The sequence below is a fragment of the Eutrigla gurnardus genome (assembly GCF_963514095.1).
Source record: "Eutrigla gurnardus genome assembly, chromosome: 9".
NCBI lineage: Eukaryota > Metazoa > Chordata > Actinopteri > Perciformes > Triglidae > Eutrigla > Eutrigla gurnardus.
In genome coordinates this window covers 28,614,321-28,635,959 of record NC_139923.1, presented here as the reverse complement: position 1 = coordinate 28,635,959, position 21,639 = coordinate 28,614,321, and the positions used below count along the sequence as shown (strand labels likewise).

The 21,639-nt window shown below is 48.1% G+C and overlaps 1 protein-coding gene across 2 annotated transcripts in view; it reads right to left on the bottom strand.

Moving 5' to 3' along the window:
- The window catches only part of kiaa1549la (KIAA1549-like a), a 38,197-nt gene extending 17,197 nt beyond the window's left edge, over positions 1-21,000 (bottom strand). The window contains exons 1-11 of one of the 2 annotated variants that reach the window (XM_084017362.1): positions 20,337-21,000; positions 18,040-18,822; positions 17,388-17,503; positions 15,171-15,393; positions 12,821-12,954; positions 11,253-11,421; positions 8,268-8,327; positions 7,558-7,718; positions 6,243-6,414; positions 6,007-6,167; positions 4,549-4,584 (exon numbers count right to left, since the gene is read on the bottom strand). In XM_084017362.1, coding sequence (XP_083873488.1) covers positions 4,549-4,584; positions 6,007-6,167; positions 6,243-6,414; positions 7,558-7,718; positions 8,268-8,327; positions 11,253-11,421; positions 12,821-12,954; positions 15,171-15,393; positions 17,388-17,503; positions 18,040-18,822; positions 20,337-20,982 — 2,661 coding nt within the window. In that variant the 5' untranslated portion in view covers positions 20,983-21,000. The remainder of the gene's footprint in view (positions 1-4,548; positions 4,585-6,006; positions 6,168-6,242; positions 6,415-7,557; positions 7,719-8,267; positions 8,328-11,252; positions 11,422-12,820; positions 12,955-15,170; positions 15,394-17,387; positions 17,504-18,039; positions 18,823-20,336) is intronic. The other variant, XM_084017363.1, reaches the window with a different exon arrangement.
- Between the last annotated feature and the right edge of the window lie 639 nt (positions 21,001-21,639).

Here is a 21,639-nt window from a genome sequence, read left to right as displayed (position 1 = left end):
TCTTGAAGACAGCTGGAGTTACTTTCATAACATTTATTCTAATTTTTTACTGAATGGCCCTGAACGCCTCGGGAGAGAAAACGCATCAGATAACATGAACGTTGAACAGAACAAAAGATTATGCAGTTTTTTTTGCAAGTTTTTAAAAATGAATTTAAATGCTATTATTAGGTATTATTAGGTGGCATATATTGTTGTTTCACTTTCTTCTGAAAAATGTACGTATTGGAAGTTGATTTGGACAAAAGCGTCTGATAAATGCTCTAAATGTAAATGTAAATACATACAGTTCAGGGTTTGTGTTAAGCTAACGTTAGCACACTTTTGTTCATTGCCTAGCAACAATATACAGAAAAAAAGCAGCTAAACTGTGCATGAGACTGTTTCCTTGAATATGTGAAATAAAACCGCCGGACAACGGTTCCTTGAAGGCAACGCGACCGGCTCTCCTCGCCTCCATTTCAGACAGAGGTGATTGGATGAACCTCCCTAACCACAAACAGATTCTTTTTTATTGTGTCTGCCGGGGAACTGACATGCTTGATGAAAACATTGAGAAAGTAAATAAATATTAAAGCTAAACGCCACCTTCGAAGTCCGGGGGGGGGGGTAAAGACATCTTTTGTGTTGCAAAGTCTCTTCATTTACATTAAACGAGCGGAGAGAGAAAGGCCTCATTCAGGTTACACAACCCGGATTCTGTTTTGTTTTTTTGCCTCCCCCCTTTTTCTATTTTTAGCGGCTCTTAAAATGGGACGCCTAATGCATCTGATGATGCACGCTGCACTGCGAGTGCATGTGAGGTCAGGCAGCAGCTGACGGCGCTGTTAATAATTCAGCATTCACATACAGACGCTGCCGGACCGTCAGAATGATGGATCAATACGGATGGACCACCGGACCGATGGACCACCGCTAGACCACCGCTGGACCAATGGACCGCCGGACCGATGTATCAATACGGATGGACCACAGAACTGATGGTCCGTCGCACATGTGGCTGCAGAATACAGCGAGAGGGAGGGGGGAGAGTATATGGATTGATCATGCTTGTGTGTGTGCGCACGCACTTTTTACCGTTGAAGTGATGCATGCTGACAGTTTGACTCTTTATCGTGTGAAAGAGGTATGGAGAGTGCAAATACCCATCTGCCTGTGTGTGTATGTGCATGTGTGTGTGTGTGTGTGTGTGCATGGATTATTACGGAGCGACCGTCAGACCCTTGGTGGCTGCTGGGTAACGGCCGCCATGAGCGGAGACATTATGGATTCCCAGAGACGACGGCCGAGGGGCGTGACCTTGACATTTCACCACTCCACTGGCTCAAGGTCGTCCTCCCTCCCCCGGCTGTCCTCGGACGGCGTGTGGACTTGACAAACGGCCGTCGTTCACTGTTTCAGCCTAATGAAGACTCGGGGGGGGGCGGGGCTTGTGGTGGGGGGTCTGATGGCTCCATCGGGGGATGGATGACGCCGTCGACCCCGCCACACTTCTCTGCTTCTCCTCTCGTCTAACTTTAACAGGCAGCGTGGCGAGCTGCAGCAGAGGGACCAGATATGCTCGATCCCCCCGCCGGCCGTATTGATCCACATTCAGCTGCAGCGGAGCGCTGAGCGGACGTGAACCACGGACGGAAAGCAGAGCGGGGGCTCGAACGCCTGCTGCAGCAGGTGGAGGTCATGATGCAGCAAAAATGCAAAACACCTCTACTGTTGGCGTACACGGAGGCACAGCGGGCGTCAGAGTGAAGATGAAGTGAGCCGGACTCTGCAGGATCTCCTTTAATGCTTAAGCACACATGCAGACCTTCTATAGACCCTGGTATTGATCGGCAGCTTTAGCTCGTCCTGCTAATACACACAGCTGATCGATGTGAGGTTGGTGGTCCTGGTAGTGCTGCAAACTAGACCACATCTGACATCCTGAAGTCCACCTGGACTTCCCTTATTTTTCTTCTTTCAAGAAAGAGACCATCACAAAATGTTCCTCACTGCTGGATGAGTCTGTCTACTTTAGTTTTGAGAATACGAACGAAAATATGTTGAAAAAATGAATGAATTTAATCGGATGGATAAATAAAAAAAAACGGAAAGTAAGTATACCTCTATCACCTCATTCCCTTCACATCTCTCACTGTTTAGAATCCATCCATCCATCGTCTACCGCTTATCCTGTATTCAGAGTCCCGGGTGGGGCTGGAGCCGATCCCAGCTGTCATTGGGTGAAGGCAGGGTTCACCCTGGACAGGACGCCAGTCCAGCGCAGGGAGGAAGCCGGAGAACCCGGAGAGAACCCACGCTTACACAGGGAGAACATGCAAACTCCACACAGAAGGAACCCGGGCCGACCCGGGAATCGAACCCCGGACCCTCTTGCTGTGAGGCGACAGTCTGTTTAGAATCTAAAATAGTAAAAATGCATCCCTCTTTAAAAACACACAGACTGTTTTCATTACATCACCACAAGCTCGTCCCAAATTAAATCCCCACGTCAAATATTCATACCGTTTGCTCCGGCGTGCCTCTGCTCTGTATGAACGGGGATTGTGGCCTCACGGCACCGCTTGTTAAATCTCACATATCTGGACTCTTTAATATTTGATGAGTAAAACGCATAATGATAAATGTTTACAAAAGGGTTGTAAACGCAAAGAAAATCCTCAGAGAATGTAAATATAAAGCTGTATAAAGTCTGGGGGGAGCTGGACCAGAATAACCTGCAGGATCGACGGGATCCACATCTGCAGGGTTCTTTGTACCTCAGCTCAACTTTCCATCTGTTGGTGCTCTGCTTGGGCTCCGGCCGTGATGAAATACATAATTCAGCGAGTGGAAACAGGATTGTGTTGAGGGTCCGTGCAGGACTCCTGCTGAGCCACTGTGGGGATGAGAGTTCTTCATCTGAGGGGATCAAACGAGCTGCTTAAAAGGGAGAAAGGAGGCCGATGACAAGCTGGAGTCACTTTTTTTCTTTTTTAATGGAGGCGGCAAAATAAATCTGGTTCGGTCCGGTTCGCAGCTTTTCTCCTCGTCGTTAATTCAGCCGGTCGACTCAAAGTGAAACAATTTAAATCTAAAGGAACGTGCTTGTGATTTTTACAGCCCTATTATAGTTTTGTTTTTTACCCTCCCCACCTTTAGCTCACTGCCCCCTCCTCTCTCCTCCTATTGATCTCTCCCAGCCAATGAGGATGGAGGAATAAGTCATGTCCACAGCAGCACAGTAGCCTCATGCACAGATTCACCCAGCAACAAGGACGGCCAGCACACAGATCAGCAGCCAGCACGGCACGGGTCCATGAGACTCAGCAGACTGTTACTCAGCCAGTCAGCCAGTCATCCATTCATCTATTCACTCAATCATCCAGTCACTCAGTCATCCATTCACTCAGTCATCCAGTCAGTTAGTCATCCATTCATCCATTCACTCAATCATCCATTCACTCAGTCACTCAGTCATCCACTCATCCAGTCACTCAGTCATCCAGTCATCCATTCACTCAGTCATCCAGTCATCCAGTCACTCAGTCATCCATTCATCCATTCACTCAATCATCCATTCACTCAGTCACTCAGTCATCCACTCATCCAGTCACTCAGTCATCCAGTCATCCATTCACTCAGTCATCCAGTCATCCAGTCACTCAGTCATCCAGTCATCCATTCACTCAGTCAGCCAGTCATCCAGTCACTCAGTCAGCCAGTCATCCAGTCACTCAGTCAGCCAGTCATCCAGTAACTCAGTCAGCCAGTCATCCAGTCACTCAGTCATCCAGTCAGTTAGTCATCCATTCATCCATTCACTCAATCAGCCAGTCATCCATTCACTCAGTCACTCAGTCATCCACTCATCCAGTCACTCAGTCATCCAGTCAGTTAGTCATCCAGTCATCCATTCACTCAGTCAGCCACTCATCTAGTTACTCAGTCATCCACTCATCCATTCACTCAGTCAGCCAGTCATCCAGTCACTCAATCAGCCAGTCACTCAGTCAGCCAGTCATCCAGTCAGCCAGTCATCCAGTCACTCAGTCATCCGCTCATCAGGTCACTCAGTCAGCCAGTCACTCAGTCAGCCAGTCATCCAGTCATCCATTCATCCATTCACTCAGTCATCCAGTCATCAGGTCACTCAGCCAGCCAGTCACTCAGTCATCCAGTCATCCATTCACTCAGTCATCCAGTCATCCATTCACTCAGTCATCCATTCACTCAGTCATCCAGTCATCCATTCACTCAGTCATCCATTCACTCAGTCATCCAGTCATCCATTCATCCAGTCATCCAGTCACTCAGTCACTCAGTCATCCAGTCATCCATTCATCCAGTCATCCAGTCACTCAGTCATCCAGTCATCCAGTCACTCAGTCACTCAGTCATCCAGTCATCCATTCATCCAGTCATCCAGTCACTCAGTCATCCAGTCATCCAGTCATCCAGTCACTCAGTCACTCAGTCATCCAGTCATCCATTCATCCAGTCACTCAGTCACTCAGTCATCCATTCATCCATTCATCCAGTCGTCCACCCAACCAGCGTGGTGAATACCTGGTGGTGGTAACTGCCCTCCCTTCGATATGACGTCTAAACAGGAGGGACAAGGTCAGGGAGGGGTTAATAAAACAGAGGAGGAGAGGAGGAGTGGAGAGGAAGAGAGGAGAGGAAGAGAGGAGGAGAGGAGAGGAAGAGAGGAGGAGTGGAGGAGAGGAAGACAGAGGAGAGGAGAGGAAGAGAGGAGGAGAGGAGAGGAAGAGAGGAGGAGTGGAGGAGAGGAAGACAGAGGAGAGGAGAGGAAGAGAGGAGGAGAGGAGAGGAAGAGAGGAGGAGAGGAAGAGAGAGGAGAGGAAGAGAGGAGGAGAGGAGAGGAAGAGAGGAGGAGTGGAGGAGAGGAAGACAGAGGAGAGGAGAGGAAGAGAGGAGGAGAGGAGAGGAAGAGAGGAGGAGTGGAGGAGAGGAAGACAGAGGAGAGGAGAGGAAGAGAGGAGGAGAGGAGAGGAAGAGAGGAGGAGAGGAAGAGAGAGGAGAGGAAGAGAGGAGGAGAGGAGGAGAGGAGAGTAAATAAAAGGAAAGGAGCGGAGGATGCAAATGTGTCCACAGTGAAGCCTTGAGTATAAAGAGTGACTAATCTCTCTCCCCATGATTGAAGTAACTTTTAGTGTTAACATACTCTAGATTTCTTCCTGCTCCACTTCTACACAGAACAGCAATGCATTATGGGTACATTCTGATTTCAATTACTCCATCGGGATATCGCCGAGGCGTCTTGTTTCTCCTCCGAGGAGAGGAGGAGAATATCTCACTGATGGTCGGAGCTTTAAAGTCTTGTCTGATCTGTTTTATTCAGAACAGGAGGCGGAGCCACAAGTTAACGGAGCCAGAGACGGGGCAATAGTCAGAGAAATATATATATACATATATATATACAGTATATACACACACTGTATATATAGCCGATATAAACAAGTGGCTTGGTTCCTCTTAACACTGAATGTTTGCCGTTGCTATGACAACAAGTGAAAGCTGCCGCTAGCATTTTAGCCCAATCGCCCTCCGATCAATTAACACCCATGAAATGAAAATGTCCTCAACATCATCACCCTAAAGACCTTAACGAGGCGTCGTCACACGTTGGGATGATTCATTAGAAACATAAACGTACATTCATGGGAAGTTAGCTAGCATAGATGTCGGTTCGTAGCATCGTAATAAACTCGCAAATTTGCCACTTTTTTATGTTGCCCCCCCTCTCTCAGCTCCGTTGTTTTCTTCCCTATAGTGGTAATATATGCCGTCGTAGACGGGGTGACCGCTCCGAGAGTAAAGACGTATCTCCGATCTATCGCCTTGTTTTCTCGGCCCCGTGTTAATGATTTGGGGTTGAGGCAAAAGCTGATGATGAATAAAAGTAGAAGACAGAAAGAAGAACAAAGAGTATGGAAAGGAAAATCCAAAATGAAAGTGGGAGAAAGGGGATCTGGTTTGGACGATCTGGTGTGAGGGTCTCACCTTGGATCGGGTTTTGAAGGTCCTGAAGGCGCCGGTCTTGAAGATGACCCGGTTCCTCTTACACAGAATGAAGGCCACCATGACGATGACCACCAGCAGCAGGAAGAGAGGCGTCAGGACGGCCATGATCCACAGGTTGCCTGGCGGCGTCTTCACCACGGCTGCAAACGTACCAACGTTAGCGTTCGATGCCGATAATCTTTGCTGAAGCTAAAGACAAAGATTAACACGCTTACGTTCAGCCTGCACTTGTACGAAGTACCCCAGCGTCAGCGCCATGGTCTGGGAGTCCAGGCTGCTGAGGGTCTTGGCGGCCGTGGATCCGGGGACGGGGGCTCCGTTCAGCTGGGCGTAGTAGGTCATCTCTGCTGGGTTCTTGGATCCCGGCAGCCGGCGCATGCTCACCATCTGGACCGGGACAAAGTTTTATATGTTAATAATACACAAATACACAAAGATGTTCATATCAATTTGAGAGAAAGAGCATCACATCGTCTGCAGGCAGATTGAACACACAGTTCTTTATCTCCTCAGTGACAGATTAAACCCCCCTGCTGGCTCCGGATCGGGATTCTGGATCGGTGGCTTTGATCACGACGAGCTCGTCTCGCTGTGAGATAACGGCACTCGGGGAAGACGCTCACGGATAATGGACTTTAACAGACGGATCTTCCCCCCCTTTCATCTCACATCAAACACTTTTTAAAGAATTTTGTCAAACTCAGATGGTTTTTAATCGAGTCTGATAATTTGATTTTGTCATAAAAAAAGTCTCGTTTCTGCCGTCTTAAAACTGTGACTTCCCAGAAAACTTTGAATAAACATTCATTCATTTTGTTGTCTTATTATTATTATTTATTAATGAATTAATCTGCATATTTATGCAATATGTTCGAAGGTTTAAGAATTTCTGATGTGACAAATTACTGGTCCATTTTTTCTCTCCAAGGAAGGAAGTAGAAAGAAATAAAACAAACATTTTAAAAAGATGATGAATTAAGAGAAAACTCAAAGTTTTGTTTGCAATTCTTTTAAAATATTAATATTATAATATTATTTTCTTTTCACTGTGGCAGGACTCATTTCATCAATGATTAATACAAATATGAATAAAATAATTAAAAATTGGTTATGTTATTCACACATTGACAATGAATACTGTTGAAATGATACAGTATGTAAATGTAATCAAATGTTGATTTTACTGGATAGACATTCTGAGGTTAGAACCTTTACTGGGATGGATAGGTCCAGACCTTCATGGATGATGTCTGCAAACTGTCTGCAAAGCTTCACGCTCATGAACATCAGTTGTACCTTCAAATATACTCTCATGCGTGTGAGCATGCTAACACGCTAAACTGGGCTGCTAGCCACGTTAAGCATCCCTACACCGGCTGCACCGGCAGGTTGCCACGCTGCGAGTCCACATCACAACCCGACAACACCGGGGCATCATTTATATGACTAAGATGTGGTCACGTGGAAAGGGGTTCTTCCAAAGGAGAACAAATAAAGTGTAAGAAGTGGACGTTGCCACGGCGACGTCACCTGGACGGTGTAGCTCCCCACGGTGGTGGCCCGCCGGGATCGAGCCGTGCGAGGACCCTGCCGACCCGCCACCAGGAAGAGCTCGGCCAGCCGCTGCTCCATCAGGCTGGCGAAGCTCTGGTAGTTGGCCTCCAGGGAGGAGCTGTCTACATCCTGGATCACTGTGAGGGCAGATGGGGGGAGGGGAGTAAGAAGGAAGAGACAGGTGACGGGGATGGAGGAAAAAAATCAGAGGACGACGTTGATATTGAGGAGAACAAGGGAGGAGATGATCTGTCCTTCCATTTAAAAGCTGCTCACCCAGAATCCACACACACACACACACACACACACACACACACACACACACACACACACACACACACACACACACACACACACACGGGCATCATTCACACCCGGCCGTGATGTGATCTGAAGTGATCTCTCCCTCTGCCCCAGTCAGGAAGCTGTGAATTATACATCAATAGGTTTTCCCAGGAACAGAGCAGCTGATGACACTCAGCAGAGAGGGAGGGGGGAGGGGTGAGGAGGGGGTGAGGAGGGAAAATGAGACAGCCAATACTATTCTGCTGAGTCGCACAACATCGAGCGGTGGAGCTAACTGCTGTTTTGTCCGATCGATGCAGCTCTTGATTACCGCTGATCACCCGGTGTGTGTGTGTGTGTGTGTGTGTGTGTGTGTGTGTGTGTGTGAAACAGCAATTTACCTGTTATCACCCAATAGTTCTTCATTGCCATCGACGTGTTGAGATTATGGTATTCAAGGGCTGAAAGAGGAAGAGAGAAAACGTTGTTTTATACTGTCTACAGTCTATTATTGTAATTTCATCTTTTGCTGCTGAAAGCCTGAAATCTCCCCACTGTGAGACGAATTAAGGATCATCTTATCTCTGAGTAAAGTTTGAAGAAGAAAAAAACACTCAATGTGCCAAATCTGCCTTCAGTGTGTGTTAATTTTAGTTTTACACATTAAACACAAGGTTTTCGGGGGTTTGTGTGCTGACTTCCTCTGCCCGTCGACACCAGATATCATCTTCCTTCCTCCTGCCTCGTCCTGTCCTCACATCGAGTGTTCGCCGTGAATGAATGTGCTGTACTGTTGGGAGGGAAGTGAGGACGTTCAAATGGCGACGCGGTGGCGAAGGTTGATCACACGAGTATCACCGACCCTTCATCTTCTCCATTGTTCCCTATGAGGCCGTGATCAGCCGCTCATTGTTTCAAGAGGAGAGAGGGGGGCAGACAGGGTTTCCGTGGCGACGCCAAGTGGGCTCGGATGTGACCGTGTGAAGAGTGATGTGTTAGCCCCCTTCGGGTGTCAAGAGAGAGAGTACGAACAAATAGATACTCATCTAATCTTGCCGGGGATAAAATGAGCTTGTTGTGGGGGACGGCGGATCGCCGGCGGCGTGATTCAGCCGATAAACGCAAACAGCTGTTTGGCCTTTCAACGTCTCCCCGACGGCGGTGGAGGTGACTCGACTACGTGTCTGTGACGTCGTTTAATACATAATGTGTTCATTTCTACTGTGATGTGTCTTTTTGACCTGACTGATGCAGAATAAAAAATTACTCTGAACCTAATTTGACTCTTGAAATGTGCTAACGATTAACGCGTTTGACTCTAAATGGACCTGTCAATCAGCAGGTAAGCCCCGCCCCCTAAAGCATCCCCTGCTTTCTGGTCTGGTGGACTCTAAATGGACCATAATGTACTAAATGAACATCATGCTGGATTGAAGAAGACTTGGAACTAGAGATTGAGACCATAAACTCATGTTTACAATGTTTACTGAGATAATACATCAAGAGAGAAGTAGGACCATTTTCTCATAGACTTCTATACAACCAGAGAGGAGTCGCCCCCTGGTGGCCAGCAGAGAGAAGTAGGACCATTTTCTCATAGACTTTTATACAACCAGAGAGGAGTCGCCCCCTGGTGGCCAGCAGAGAGAAGTAGGACCATTTTCTCATAGACTTCTATACAACCAGAGAGGAGTCGCCCCCTGGTGGCCAGCAGAGAGAAGTAGGACCATTTTCTCATAGACTTCTATACAACCAGAGAGGAGTCGCCCCCTGGTGGCCAGCAGAGAGAAGTAGGACCATTTTCTCATAGACTTCTATACAACCAGAGAGGAGTCGCCCCCTGGTGGCCAGCAGAGAGAAGTAGGACCATTTTCTCATAGACTTCTATACAACCAGAGAGGAGTCGCCCCCTGGTGGCCAGCAGAGAGAAGTAGGACCATTTTCTCATAGACTTCTATACAACCAGAGAGGAGTCGCCCCCTGGTGGCCAGCAGAGAGAAGTAGGACCATTTTCTCATAGACTTCTATACAACCAGAGAGGAGTCGCCCCCTGGTGGCCAGCAGAGAGAAGTAGGACCATTTTCTCATAGACTTCTATACAACCAGAGAGGAGTCGCCCCCTGGTGGCCAGCAGAGAGAAGTAGGACCATTTTCTCATAGACTTCTATACAACCAGAAAGGAGTCGCCCCCTGGTGGCCAGCAGAGAGAATGCAGCTTTAAGGCACTTCAGCTTTGGCTGCACTTCTCAGAACTGGAGATTAGCGCCTACTTGAAAGTGAAGTAGATGATTAGTGGATCTTTAATTAAGCTCTGTGGTAGGCTATGACAATGGAAAGCTCGGCGGGGAGCAACAAACATGGGAGGGGGGCGTGGCCGGGTCGGGTCAGGTCGGTCCCCTTTCCACATATCTGCTGTTTCTTTATGTCAGCGCTGTAATCCGTCCTCCATCCCACGTACCTCCATCCTCCTCTGTCTGCTCAGCCGTTCAACACCAAAATAAAACTTTCAATGTAAAAACTTTCTTTGTGCCTCCAGCTGAGCTCTGTGCTGAGACGTGGGCGACGCTTCCTTGTTGTGCTTTTTTTTTTTTCAACCTTCGCAGCCTGAGGACAACGCTGAGGCTGGTTGGAAACAAATATGGCCCCCGTTACACTTTCTTGGCACGTTAGTGTTTTATTTATTAATTTATCAGCTGGAAAAAAGAACATCAGCGTGTCCAAGTTAGTGTGGACTTCACCTCGCTGAAATACCGTATGCAAATGTAAAAACATGAAAAAAGAAAAATGAGCTTGTAAACGTTAGATTTCTATGTATAAATTCAACTTTTTCCACAAAAAAAACTCTGTGACTGCAGCGTTTAACATCTATAACTGGATATTTGTGTCAAACAGAGGTGGGAAGCACTAATCATAAATACTTTTTTACCGTACTGAAGTAGGATTTTCAGATCTGTACTTTACTTTTTGCTTTTCCTCTTTTACTTCCTTTTGAGCTGTACTTCCTTTTCAGCTTTACTTCCTTTTAAGCGTTACTTCCTTTTAACGTTATTTCCTTTTTAGCATCACTTTCTTTTTAGCATCACTTCCTTTTTAGCGTTACCTCCTTTTTAGCATCACTTCCTTTCTGACATTACTGCTTGGTTAGGTTTGGGAAAAGCTTGCAGTTTCGATTAAAATAAATAAGTTTGTTGCGTAGCATAAGCAGGCTACATTTATCACCATGCGATAAGTAGGCTGTGTATATTACGTAAAAAAAAACAAGGTGGTCTCACACAGGACATGAACAGCGGTCTCCTGGGTGAAAGTCCAGCGTTTGTAGACTTTCTCTCCCTTTATGCTGACTGATGATCCAAACGTTACAGGAGGAAACCTTTAGGTTGACTCACGCTCAGCGATGACCATGGGCGGGTAGAACAGGAAGTATCCCACCAGCTCGGCGGTCAGCTGGTTGAGGAGGCCGCTGGAGATGGTCCCGTTGAGGATGGCGTCCTGGTTCTTCACCACGTAGACCAGCGAGACCGACGGAGCGCCGGACTCCTGGGACACACTCTGGATCTGAGGACACACAGCAAACGAGCGTCCAGGTTCTCGCATACACATCAACATCTAAAGGTATCACACCTGTGTGTCCAAGAATACATAACAGAGCTTTCTGTGAGGAGAGATACATGCCGGTCTGAAACCCTGCGACTGAGCCACCGGAGTAAAGATGACACGAGGAATTTCCATCATATTCCTGCATGAGTGTTAATATTTCAGAGGATGAATTATGGATGGAGCCTATATCTGCCGCTGCTCACGAGACCTACTTTATGATCGCGATGGGGCGTGCATGTCCATACAAGCAGCCACAAGGGAACCGCGGCGATCACAAGGGAACCGCGGCGATCAGGAGGGAACCGCGGCGATCAGGAGGGAACCACGGCGATCAGGAGGGAACCGCGCGGTGGATGGGAACATGAAATAGTCCTGCAGAAACGTGAGCTCTGATTGTGTTGAAGTGTAAAAGCACCAAATCTGGGTTTGTGTGCTACTTTGCAGTTAATATGTAGCAGAAGAGCAACAGTGGAAATATAGACGGTGTGTTGTTGTAAGAGTCCAGATTTTGACCAAAAACTTTGTTATTCGCTTGATTAGCATGTAGCATGCTAACACAAAAGTTAACGTTCTTTTTTTTTGTTCTCCAGCTGAGCTCTGTGCACGACGCCGTTATCAGGGCCACTGTAGAAAATAAAACGGAGCCAAGAGAGGGGGGCAACAGAAAGTCGCAAATTTGCGAGTTTATTACGATGCTAACAACCAGCATTTATGCTAGCTAACGTCGTATGAATGCACACATTTATTTTTCTAATTAATACATCACATGACATCCGCTAACACCGGATGTTTGCCGTTGCTATGACAACAAGTGAAAGCTATCACTAGCAACTGGCCCCGATCAATAAACACCCATAAGATGACATTTTGTCCTCATATGAATAAAAGCAACAATAAGCAAAAACATCATCACCCTCAGGACCTTAACGAGGTGATGTCACACGTTGGATTTATTAGAAAAATAAACGTACATTCATGGAAGTTAGCTAGCAGAGATTAGCATCGTAATAAAGTAGCAATAATTTGACTTTATTTCTTTTTTTTCTTCTTCTTTTTTTTCTACATTGGCTCTAATACGCCGTCGTATATTGGTGTTGTCTACCCCTCGGAGAAATATGTCATGCAGATGCAAAAAATTTGCATACAAGTTACATTTCTAATCTAGTTATTCTAGTTCTATGTCTGAAAATTCACCTTTTCCCATTCTAAATGAACATAAACATTAATGTATTATGGAAGTAAACTGTGTTACTGTTTAACATGTATAACTGGATATTTGTGCCAAACAGAGGTGGGAAGTACAAATCCCTAGTAGAGTTTCCAGGGATGTTGTACTTGAGTGTTTCATGTGTCACACCTCCACGGTGAGCCGGTTGTAGGTCTCCAGAACTTTGTCCTGCGCCTCGTCGAAGGCGTTTTCCAGCCGCTGCTCCAACATCTGGACGAAGCTGCAGGAGTAGATGTGATCCGTCGGCCCGACGAACCTCAACACTGCAGGGGGGAATTATATTTAATTCATATTTAAATGGCAGTTTATTACAGTGGAAAAACCCAAACAGTTGCTGTTTTACAGCCTTTCATTTAATAAACTGTGTTTGTTGCTTCTTGATCCGTTTCCAATACTTCCGTTTGTTCTCGTCCTGTATACTTCCCACACTTCCATGCAGTAAGTAATGTACACAGAGGTTAGCGATGTACGTTTGTATCGCCATGGCGACCGGGAGCTCGGCGTTTATGTTCCAGTTTATTACTGCGTATGACATCTCATCAGCATCGGAGAGGGGAGTGTGTGGTGATTGGATTAAGTTTAGTGGACCTTGAGATGATGGACCCCCCCCAGCCAGACCTGCAGGACCGGATCGCCCCAGGAGGACTGGATCGGGAGGAGAGGGAAGCTAAACTGAATCCACTACTCATGGATCTGTCCAGGAAGATAAAATGGAAAATACAATCGGAGTGTTGGTCCACATCTTCACAGAGACCTGGTCCATCCTGGATCCAGGACCCGGCAGACTCTGTGTTTACAGCAGTGATGCAGATGTTTCCCTGAATATTTAATGTGATGATTCTGCCGTTCCTTCTGATTCAAGAGGAACACGCTGCAGGAATCCGCTCTGCTGCTTTTGGTTTGTTACGTCATGTTTTTCTGACAAATAAATTATCCATGAATCCCTGAATGTGTGTCACCTTCTCCAAAGTCACATTCAAGCACTTTCCAAGCACTTCAAGGTGCATCTCCATGTTTTTCCATCACATACAACACATATTTCAAGACCTTTATTCCTTGAAAACACCACACCAAAATTCAAGTGTTTTCAAGGATTTCCAGCACCCGTATGAACCCTACATTATTATTATTATTTACTGCTGTGAGAGAGAGAGAGAGAGAGAGAGAGAGAATTATCGCCACTATGGAGAATGAGGAGAACTAAAATAGTGCCTAGTCTGGTCTAGTCTGGTCTAGTCTGGTCTAGTCTGGTCTAGTCTGGTCTAGTCTGGTCTAGAAGGAGGACTGGGGCAAACAATGGTTATTAATGTTGTCTCGGTCGCCCTCCACTCTCTCTCTCTCCTAAATCCACTCTAAAAAGGACAAAAGGTGGAGCGGTATATCTCGTGGTTCCCATGACGACGTCTCCAAAGACAAAGCAGAGAAGAAGACGAGTCTCCACCCGTCTCTCTCTCAGTGTCGACCCAGTTCATAATCGTATGCAAATCTGTCCCGTGGTTTATGAGCTGAACGAGGAATGGATTTATTTAGTTATTTTTTATTCTCGCCTTAAGCGCCTCCGTTCCACACGAAGAGGAAGACGAAGAAGAAGAGGAAGACAAAGAAGAAGACGGTTCCCACGGATTGTTGTTTCCCCATTTGGTGATTAAAGCCACTTTGTTTGGGGGATTTGAAGATTTCCAACTATGACGCCAACGACTGTCTCCTTTATTAGGATTCATGTGACATAAGTATTCATTTGCAGTGTTTTTAGCTCTGTTTTTGGTCTCCACCACCTGTGTGTTGTTTGGTGCTGCAGACCATGAAACCAAAACAACACACGAGTACTGAAGACAAACGGACTTCTGGAGGAAGAGGAGCCGAAGAACGAGAGGCTGGAATTAATGTTAGAAACCAGCTGACCAATCAGAGCAGACTGGGCTTTTTGGGAGGGAGGGGCAGCGCATGTTCTAGTAGGAAAATACAAGTATGCACCATAAAAAGGAGGATCTCTTTAATCCACACAGAAACGTAAGAGTGCAGCTTGAAATGAAAAGAAATTGATTGATTATGTAAAAAAACAAACAAACATGTCATTTTTGTAATTTTTCTAAACGTAATGGGTTTCCAATCTGCACAATGAATCTCCTAAATAGCAACGTGTGAAGTGCAGTGATTTCCCTGCACTTTTCCCACAAGACTTGAGTGTGTGTGTGTGTGTGTGTGTGTGTGTGTGTGTGTGTGTGTGTGTGTGTGTGTGTGTGTTGAAATGTGTTTTTTTTAAGAGGCTTAAGAGGCCGACTAAATGAATGGACCAATTTGCCTTTGCTCTGCAATCGTGGGAGTTTGTATGGGATTTAGGGTATCAAAGAGCAGACATGTAATCAGAATTTTCTAATTTTGTCTCCCCTGGAGTCTCCCTCCTCCTCCTCCTTCATCCGTTTACCCTCCACCTCCAGAATTACCAACCCCTCGTTGTGTAGAAATGTAATTTAGTCACCTGTTTTCAGCTGCAGGTGGATGCTGGGGGCGGGCAGCCAGGTTGCCACGGGAACCAGGACGGCCCTGACGGCCGGGGCGTGCTGCCGGACGTCCGCCAGCAGCTTGTCGAAGCCGTAGACGTGCAGCGCCTCCACCACCAGCGAGGACACGTAGACCGCCTTGCCGCTGGTGACGTAGTAGGCCAGCGTGGCGTTGTGGGGGCTGCAGTCGTCTCGCTCCACCTGAGACGGAGAGAACGCCTTTATTCACTTCACTGTGTTTCCTCAACTCAAGCGCGTCGAAGAGGATTTGTGTTCAAACCGTATCGGAGATGAAATCGGCGCCACCAGGTGAACGTACCCGAGAACGAGGTGCATCTTTGTTACCAGCTTCAGGGCTTTTGGGATCCGAACGCATCACACAAAGGATATTTATGATTCTGATTCTCACAGTAAATCTGCCTTCAGGCCGTTTCTTAGCTGGAGACTTCGACAGTCATGAATCTGACTAACCGTCCTGGAAACACTCAGACGAGGAGAAATCCACGGCAAAGACTGCCTCCACCCTCCAGCTTCACCCACCCTCCACCTGTTAATCTCTGAGACGAACACAATCATACTAACAATTATAGTTTAAATTAGTGTCATGTACAGACAGTGTAAGTTATTAGAAATACACTTTTTGTTTTTACAAATTCACCACCGGCCATTTAAGAACCGGTAGATTTAATCTGACGGAGGTTTCTGTAGAGTTTAATGACCGTCGCTGTGAAATACAGCAGCAGAACGGCAAATTAGAGGAGGGAGGTGAGAAGAAGAGCCTTATTAAATCCACGGAGTGTTGGGAGACATTTATGTGTTAGAAGGATCGAACCAAATGAATCAAAGCAGGAAGAATTAGGCTGCATGACGAGTGTAAATCAGCCACAGCTGTGCATTAATAACTCCTGGTGCTGTCCGTGGTGCTGAAGGAGCAGATGGATTTGCAGCGGCAACTTTTCCCTCCGAGCCCTGCCCTTCTGTTTCCTCCTGGGTGTATGATAGTCTAAGGAGGGTGAGGGGGGGGGCAGCTTTGTATCTCAGGAAGCAGCCAACCAGATCGGCCCTCGCCCTCCGCTGTCACATCTTTTCTCCCTGCCAACATCCTTTGGAAGCCGTCATTTTTAATTTTTTTTCCCGAGCAATTACGGTTAAACCACGCTAATTTGTCACGCCGTGTGACAACCCCCGAAACCGAAAGCTAATATTTGTTCCCAACAGACGCTGGCCAGTCGTGGAGCTCACTGTCGCCTCGCTGATCCAGATTGCCAAATCAAAGTGTCGGATATGTGATGGAGGGGATGAGGAGTGAGGAGTGTGTGCTTGTTTGTGGTGGTGGTGGTGGGGGGGAGGGAGGGAGGGAGGGGGTTTAGATGAAAGTGGACTGGAGCTTAGAGACACTGAGTCACTCCTGGTGCAGCCTCACAAACAACTGGATAAAAATAGAAAAAAAGCAGGCCGGATGAAGACGGAAGACAGCGAGATGAAGAGAGGCAGGTTGGACAGACAGAGCAGGCAAGCAAGACAGGCAGGCCAACAGACAGGCAAGACAGGCGGGCAAGACAGACGGGAGAGGCAGAAAATCAATGGAGTTAAACCGGGGGAGCAATCAGACAGAGGAGGAGCAGTCGGAGCAGAGAGAGTGATCGCTGGAGAAGAGACGACTAGAATAGAAATAGACAAATCAAAACAAAGACTCAAAGAGAAAGAAGAAGATCTGCGACGGATTAGAAGGATCACTCGACCGCTGTCAAGTCTTTTATTCTGGCTCTATTCTCCATTACCCTGACAGAGAGCAGGAGAACCTCCACGCTCTGCTCCACACCTCCGACGAGTCAGGTGACGAGTCCTCGCCAGGTGACGAGTCCTCGCCAGGTGACGAGTCCTCGCCAGGTGACGAGTCCTCGCCATGTGACGAGTCCTCGCCATGGGACGAGTCCTCGCCATGTGACGAGTCCTCGCCAGGTGACGAGTCCTCGCCAGGTGACGAGTCCTCGCCATGGGACGAGTCCTCGCCAGGTGACGAGTCCTCGCCATGTGACGAGTCCTCGCCATGTGACGAGTCCTCGCCAGGTGACGAGTCCTCGCCATGTGACGAGTCCTCGCCATGGGACGAGTCCTCGCCATGTGACGAGTCCTCGCCAGGTGACTCGTTCAAGTGTGTGTGTATATATATAGAGAGAGAGAGAGACACTGACCTGTGCCTGGGCCGTGGAGTCGTTCAGGGCTCTCTGCAGGGCGTGGCTGAGTCCTTTAGAGAGGTTCTGTTTGAGGATCAGATCCAGGCGGTTCCTACGCAGCTCAATGGACAGAACTGTGAAGGAGAACATGGTTTATATATCAAATATATAATTACCCTCAGTGTTGAACACCATCTCTGCTAAATGTAGTCAAAGGCTGCAGATTCTCCAGATTCCTATTCATCTAACTATGCTGCAGGAAAATCTAATTAATTTCTGTGCATGTAATTACATCTCAGACATAATAATAAGTACATTGTGGTTCAGCGAGGAGGTAGCAGCACTTCGTTATTATATTTCCAGAAACATGGGGGAAAAATCTCCATTTAGATGGAGTTTTATTCATCTTGAATCTTTGCAATTCATCTCCCCCACATCTAAAATGTAATGTAAATAAATACATTTAAAAAATGAATATGTTTCATTTAATGTTATCTATTATTTTATTTTCATTGTTTTAACTGTATTGCTTGTTTAGAAAGGTGGTCATAAATGTATTATTATTGTTATTATTATTATATAATATATACTATGTTGTGTTCAATGACAGTGTTTTAGTGTTCAAAGCGGTTATAAATGTATTATTATGATTATTATTCTAGTCTCGTACCGGTTCTGAGCCAGAACTTCTCGGTCACGTTACACGGTAGAGGACTCTCCGCGGCGCCGGTGCTGGACGGAGGCGGCGTGGTCGTGGTGGGAGGCAGCCTGGTCGTGGTGGGGATGAACGGCGTGGTGGCGGGCTCCTTAGTGGTGGTGGTTGTCGTGGTGGAGGTGGTGGTAGGTGCAGGTGTGGTGGTCGTAGTGGTGGTCGGAGGAGTCGTGGTGGTGGTCGGGGGGACCGTGGTGGTGGTGGTCGTGGCGGGCGTGGTTGTCGTCGTGGTCGTTGGCTGAGTCGTAGCCGCGGAGGTCGGTTCGAGGCTCGTGCTTTGCTGCACGGTTGTAGCGGCGGTGGCGTCCAGCGATTCCGTCGCAGCGCCCCCGGTGGTCATCGCCTGCATCGTTGTCGTCTCGGCGGCGGCGGTTGCAGTCAGAGTGGTCGTGGAGGGTGTCGTCGTGGTTACCGTCGTCAGCTGAAGGCCGTCATCGGTCACAGTGTCCCGGCTCGTGGTGAGAGAAACCGTCGTGGACGGCGTTTGTGCTCTCGCTGTGGTGGACGGCGGTGAAGCTGAGGTGGAGGCGGCGGTGGTGGCGGTGGGTGATGTGTTTACGGCGGTGGTGGTAATCCGTGAGGCGTTGCCGGTGCGTGCGGGCGTGGTGGTGTTCCAGTGATGGGTGGAGAAGGGGCTGGTGATGTTGGCGGGGAGCATGATGTCGTGGTCGCCCGCCGTGGACAGCAGCGACTCGGAGACGGTGGGCAGATCCCACGCTGGCGGGCCGCTCGCCGACTCGTCTGCAGGGAGGAAGACGTCGGTAAATCAAAACGGATGTCGACACATATTCTCACATTCATCTGCTTGTCAGCTGATCCCTCGGAAAAACCAAAACCAACAAGGAAAATCCTTTTCCAACAGACGACCATCTGTGTCGCTCCGCCACAAACTACCGGCAATGATGAAACGAGCAACGGGCAACACTGTTGCTTCATCACCTGGTGGACTCTAAATGGACCATAATGTACTAAATGAACATCATGCTGGATTGAAGAAGACTTGAAACTAGAGATTGAGACCATAAACTCATGTTTACAATGTTTACTGAGATAATACATCAAGAGAGAAGTAGGACCATTTTCTCATAGACTTCTATACAACCAGAGAGGAGTCGCCCCCTGGTGGCCAGCAGAGAGAAGTAGGACCATTTTCTCATAGACTTCTATACAACCAGAGAGGAGTCGCCCCCTGGTGGCCAGCAGAGAGAAGTAGGACCATTTTCTCATAGACTTCTATACAATCAGAGAGGAGTCGCCCCCTGGTGGCCAGCACAGAGAAGTAGGACCATTTTCTCATAGACTTCTATACAACCAGAGAGGAGTCGCCCCCTGGTGGCCAGCAGAGAGAAGTAGGACCATTTTCTCATAGACTTCTATACAACCAGAGAGGAGTCGCCCCCTGGTGGCCAGCAGAGAGAAGTAGGACCATTTTCTCATAGACTTCTATACAACCAGAGAGGAGTCGCCCCCTGGTGGCCAGCAGAGAGAAGTAGGACAATTTTCTCATAGACTTCTATACAACCAGAGAGGAGTCGCCCCCTGGTGGCCAGCAGAGAGAAGTAGGACCATTTTCTCATAGACTTCTATACAACCAGAGAGGAGTCGCCCCCTGGTGGCCAGCAGAGAGAAGTAGGACCATTTTCTCATAGACTTCTATACAACCAGAGAGGAGTCGCCCCCTGGTGGCCAGCAGAGAGAAGTAGGACCATTTTCTAGTAGACTTCTAAACAACCAGAGAGGAGTCGCCCCCTGGTGGCCAGCAGAGAGAAGTAGGACCATTTTCTAGTAGACTTCTAAACAACCAGAGAGGAGTCGCCCCCTGGTGGCCAGCAGAGAGAAGTAGGACCATTTTCTCATAGACTTCTATACAACCAGAGGGGAGTCGCCCCCTGGTGGCCAGCAGAGAGAAGTAGGACCATTTTCTCTTAAACTTCTATACAACCAGAGAGGAGTCGCCCCCTGGTGGATGGTGAAATTAGACGATGGTGGATGAGAGGGTTAAGGGGGCGGGATCAAACAAGAGGGAGGCGATCGATGACGTGGTTGAATTACCTTTGTCGATGATGTCATTGTTACTGTGACGATGGCGTGGCAGGAAGTGGGGACACATGGAAGTGGGAGGGACGGGACATGATGGTGATGATATATAATCGCGGCACCACTGCTTCCCTCAGGAACTTAAACTACAAACTTTTTTAGCGGCACAGAGAAAATGACCTGAGACCGTCATGAATCAAAGAGTCAAAGTAAATAACCTGAGCTGATGTTGCTGAGGGAGGAGTTGCTGTTGACGACAACCAGGGAGACGTTGTCTGGTCTCGCTGTCTGACTGTCTCTCTCACTGACTGGAGACGAGGAGGAAGGCAAAGAGGATGCTTTTGTCATCGATGAGGAGGAGGAGGAGGAGGCCTTGGATGACGATGAAGAGGATGCTTTGGTCCAAGCAGCTTTAGACAGCAGTGCTAAAGGTTTTCCCAGCGCTGCCGGTGCGGTGGGGGCCAAAGAGCGTGGTCGTTGGCCGCCTCCAGGCGTCTGCAGCCTCTGCCGGTCTAGCCAGGCGGCCGGCTCCCTGGCCGGACTCGGCAGACCCCCCTCCTCCACGTCTACCGGACGCCATTCAGCTCCGACCTCAGCCCAGGCGCCGGCTCCCGCCATCATCCCAGCCCCCGCAAAAACCTTCCCATCCAGCTCGGCACGCACTCCTGCTTCCGTCTCAGTCCAAACCGCTGCTCGGGCCTCAAACACTTCACCCTCAGGCCAAGCTCCAGGTCTGGGTCTGGGTCCAGCATCGGTCCCATGCATCGCAGCTGTCCCTTCAGCCCCGGGTCTGTCTCCGGTCCTGGGGATGGCCGAGAGGTCGTAGGGCACCGTGAGGTCCGGAGGCAGGACAGCTCGTCTCATTGACTCATGGTGACCGCCCTCAGCTGCAGGACACATGAGGGACGGGGGAGACAGAGGGGGGAGGAGGGGGAGGGAGGGTGAAGGAAGAGCAGAAAGAGTGATTTAATTAGATCTGGGAAGCAGAAACATGGTGAGCATCTGTCCAACGGGCCAGACAAGGACTTCAGTTTGTTCCTGCAGTAACTCATCGAGCATGTGGCATGCAAACACACACACACACACACACACACACACACACACACACACGCGCACACACACACACACACACACACACACACACGCACACACACACACACACACACACACACACACAGTCCTCATGATGCCGCCGCCGCTGTCCAACCGCCAGGGGATTTAAAACAGATCATCACACACTCGTTATGAGAGGATACACACTTTATCTTCCTCTCTGTAACACACGCACACACACACACGCACACACACACACACACACACACACACACACACACACACACACACACACACACACGCACACACACACACACACACACACACACACAGACCCGGAAGGATTAAACAATATATTTTAAAAAATGCGTTTGTGGAAAAATAGTAATAATGTGTAAAGTAGGTCAGTTATGTTTTGGAGGATAAAGCATAGGGAATTAATTTAGATGTTCCAGAGTGCTTAAATTA